The sequence below is a fragment of the Cygnus atratus genome, chromosome 5 (genome assembly GCF_013377495.2).
Source record: "Cygnus atratus isolate AKBS03 ecotype Queensland, Australia chromosome 5, CAtr_DNAZoo_HiC_assembly, whole genome shotgun sequence".
NCBI classification, from domain to species: domain Eukaryota; kingdom Metazoa; phylum Chordata; class Aves; order Anseriformes; family Anatidae; genus Cygnus; species Cygnus atratus.
Genome location: NC_066366.1, coordinates 63,199,378 through 63,201,823, shown reverse-complemented (window position 1 = coordinate 63,201,823; position 2,446 = coordinate 63,199,378). Strand labels below are relative to the sequence as shown.

The following is a 2,446-nucleotide window of genomic DNA, read 5'->3' as shown; positions in this document are numbered from 1 at the left end:
GGGGCGCGCCTCCCTCCTCCCCTTCCCCACCGCGCGGGAAGCGGGCGAGGCCCCGCCCCGGCGGCGGCGCATGCGCAGAGGCGGGGGCGGGCCGGGGCGCGCGCCGCGATGCGCGGTGGCGGCGGCGGGGGGCAGCGAGGCGGCGCGAGGCGCCCGGTCCGGCGGCGGCGGCGGTGGCGGCGGGCGGGAGGGAGCGGCCCGGGGCGGGAGCAGGAGCGGAGCGGAGCCGAGGCGAGGCGAGGCGGAGCCGGGCGCAGGTAACCGGAGGCGGCCCCGCGGGCGGGACGTGCCGCCGCTGCCGCTCCGAGCCCCGCCGGGGTCCATGAGCCGAGGCGCCCGGCGGGGCCCCGTGAGGCGAGGCCCGGCCCCGTGAGGCGAGGCCCCGTGAGGCGAGGCCCGGCGGGGCCCTGCCCGCAGCCCCGGCCCCGGCTCGCTCTCCCCTCCCGCCGCCGCCCCCCCTCCCCCCCATGCTCGGCCGGCGCTGAGCCCCGCCCGGCCCCGCTGCTCTCCCTCCGCTCCGTTCCGCCGCCGCCCCGCAGGCGCCGGGCCCTTGGATGCCGTCGGGATGGGCAAGGTGCTGTCCAAGATCTTCGGCAACAAGGAGATGCGGATCCTGATGCTGGGGCTGGACGCGGCCGGCAAGACCACCATCCTGTACAAACTGAAGCTGGGCCAGTCGGTCACCACCATCCCCACCGTGGGCTTCAACGTGGAGACGGTCACGTACAAAAACGTCAAGTTCAACGTGTGGGACGTCGGCGGCCAGGATAAGATCCGGCCGCTCTGGAGGCACTACTACACGGGCACGCAGGGGCTGATCTTCGTGGTGGACTGCGCCGATCGCGACCGCATCGACGAGGCCCGCCAGGAGCTGCACCGCATCATCAACGACAGGGAGATGCGGGACGCCATCATCCTCATCTTCGCCAACAAGCAGGACCTGCCCGATGCCATGAAACCCCACGAAATCCAGGAGAAACTGGGCCTGACCCGGATCAGGGATAGGAATTGGTACGTGCAGCCCTCGTGTGCTACTACAGGGGACGGACTCTACGAAGGGCTGACATGGTTAACGTCCAATTATAAATCCTAATGAGAGAGTAACTATTTAGTCTACAAAGAATTAAAGAAAAAAAAAAATAACCCACGTGGCTTTCCGGAAGAATGATTCTCTACTGAAAAGTAAAACAAAAGCATCCATAGGATTATGATCACCTTTCTCCAGTTACCACCCTTTCCTTCCTTCTCCACACTTGACTGGATTCCTGTTTTAACTCTTCTCGCTTGGCGTTAGGATGCTCTAATCTCCGAATGTGACACGAACGCGAGCACTAGATGCTATGGCAGACTTCCAGCAAACAGGCGAAAGACACATTGTAGACTTGCTAAGTAACTTTTTTGTTTTGTTTTGTTTTTTTTTCCTCTTGATAGCCCTTAAGATGGTTTGATTATTTTGGGGGACGGTTGGGGGAGGGGTACCATTTTCAGCATATGCTTTCTGGTTCTACTTTTTTGATTATATATTTTTTTTTTCCCTCTTCTATCACTTGCTGTAGATTGCTACTTTTTTGCATTCATGCGGAATATGTTGCTAGGTCTACTTCATCTAGTAAACTGAAAATTATTGCTTAAAATCAAACCGCAGTCTGTCTTTTTATATTAAGGACTTTTTTTTTTAAAGTTCTGTTAATCTGTAACTGAATAGTGACTCTTGGTCTGTCTTCATATCTCAGACTAATAACGAAACGAATTCTTGCCTACAGTGGCAGATAGTGAGAATACCATTGTAACATGTTCAAAGTGCACATCGGGCGTAATGTTAGCGAGGTAATGTAAGAGCTGCTTTGAAATGTCAGCTGTGAAGTTCTGAACCATACATCATGCATGAGAAGGGATGCAAATAAGTTCCCCGTACCACATAGCAACCGTATAGCAAATAAGACGTGAATGATGTAATAGTTCCAGGGTCTCCACCGTTCGGTTTCCCTCTTGCATTGCGAACTCGGTGATGGTTAGCTGCAGTTTCTCCTACGCGTGTCGGCCTCCGGTTCAATGCAAGACAGGTTCCTCCCAGAGAAACGCAGCGATAACGCGCGGGCATTGCAGCGAGTTTGACTTCAAATCGCAGGCGTTCAGGCAAAAATCTAGCGCCGGCTTGCCTGCCTTGGGGAAAAGACAAGTTTCGTTTTAAAGCGGCCGAAGGCACCTAAGTCTCGAAAGGGTTTCCCATTTGCGGGGCGCGTGTCGTGGGGGAAGGAGCACCTCATTTTTCCACTTTCAGGCTCCCGAAGGGGCAGGCGCGGCGCTGAGCTTCCCCTGAGCTCAGAGGTTCTGCCATCGAATTGCCATTTTGAGGAAACGGCTGACTGCTGCGGCGCCCCCAGACGAGGCTGAGCTCGTGCAGACAGGGGCAGCCTTCGCCATGCGTCCCGGCAGCGAGTCGCTG

General features: G+C 57.6%; 1 protein-coding gene across 1 annotated transcript; it reads left to right on the top strand.

Annotated features, from left to right (window-relative positions):
• Positions 1-397: 397 nt before the first annotated feature.
• ARF6 (ADP ribosylation factor 6) lies at positions 398-1,639 on the top strand. The gene has a single exon (XM_035551371.2). The coding sequence runs from the start codon at positions 566-568 to the stop codon at positions 1,091-1,093; it is 528 nt and encodes a 175-aa protein (XP_035407264.1). The 5' UTR covers positions 398-565; the 3' UTR covers positions 1,094-1,639.
• Positions 1,640-2,446: the final 807 nt, after the last annotated feature.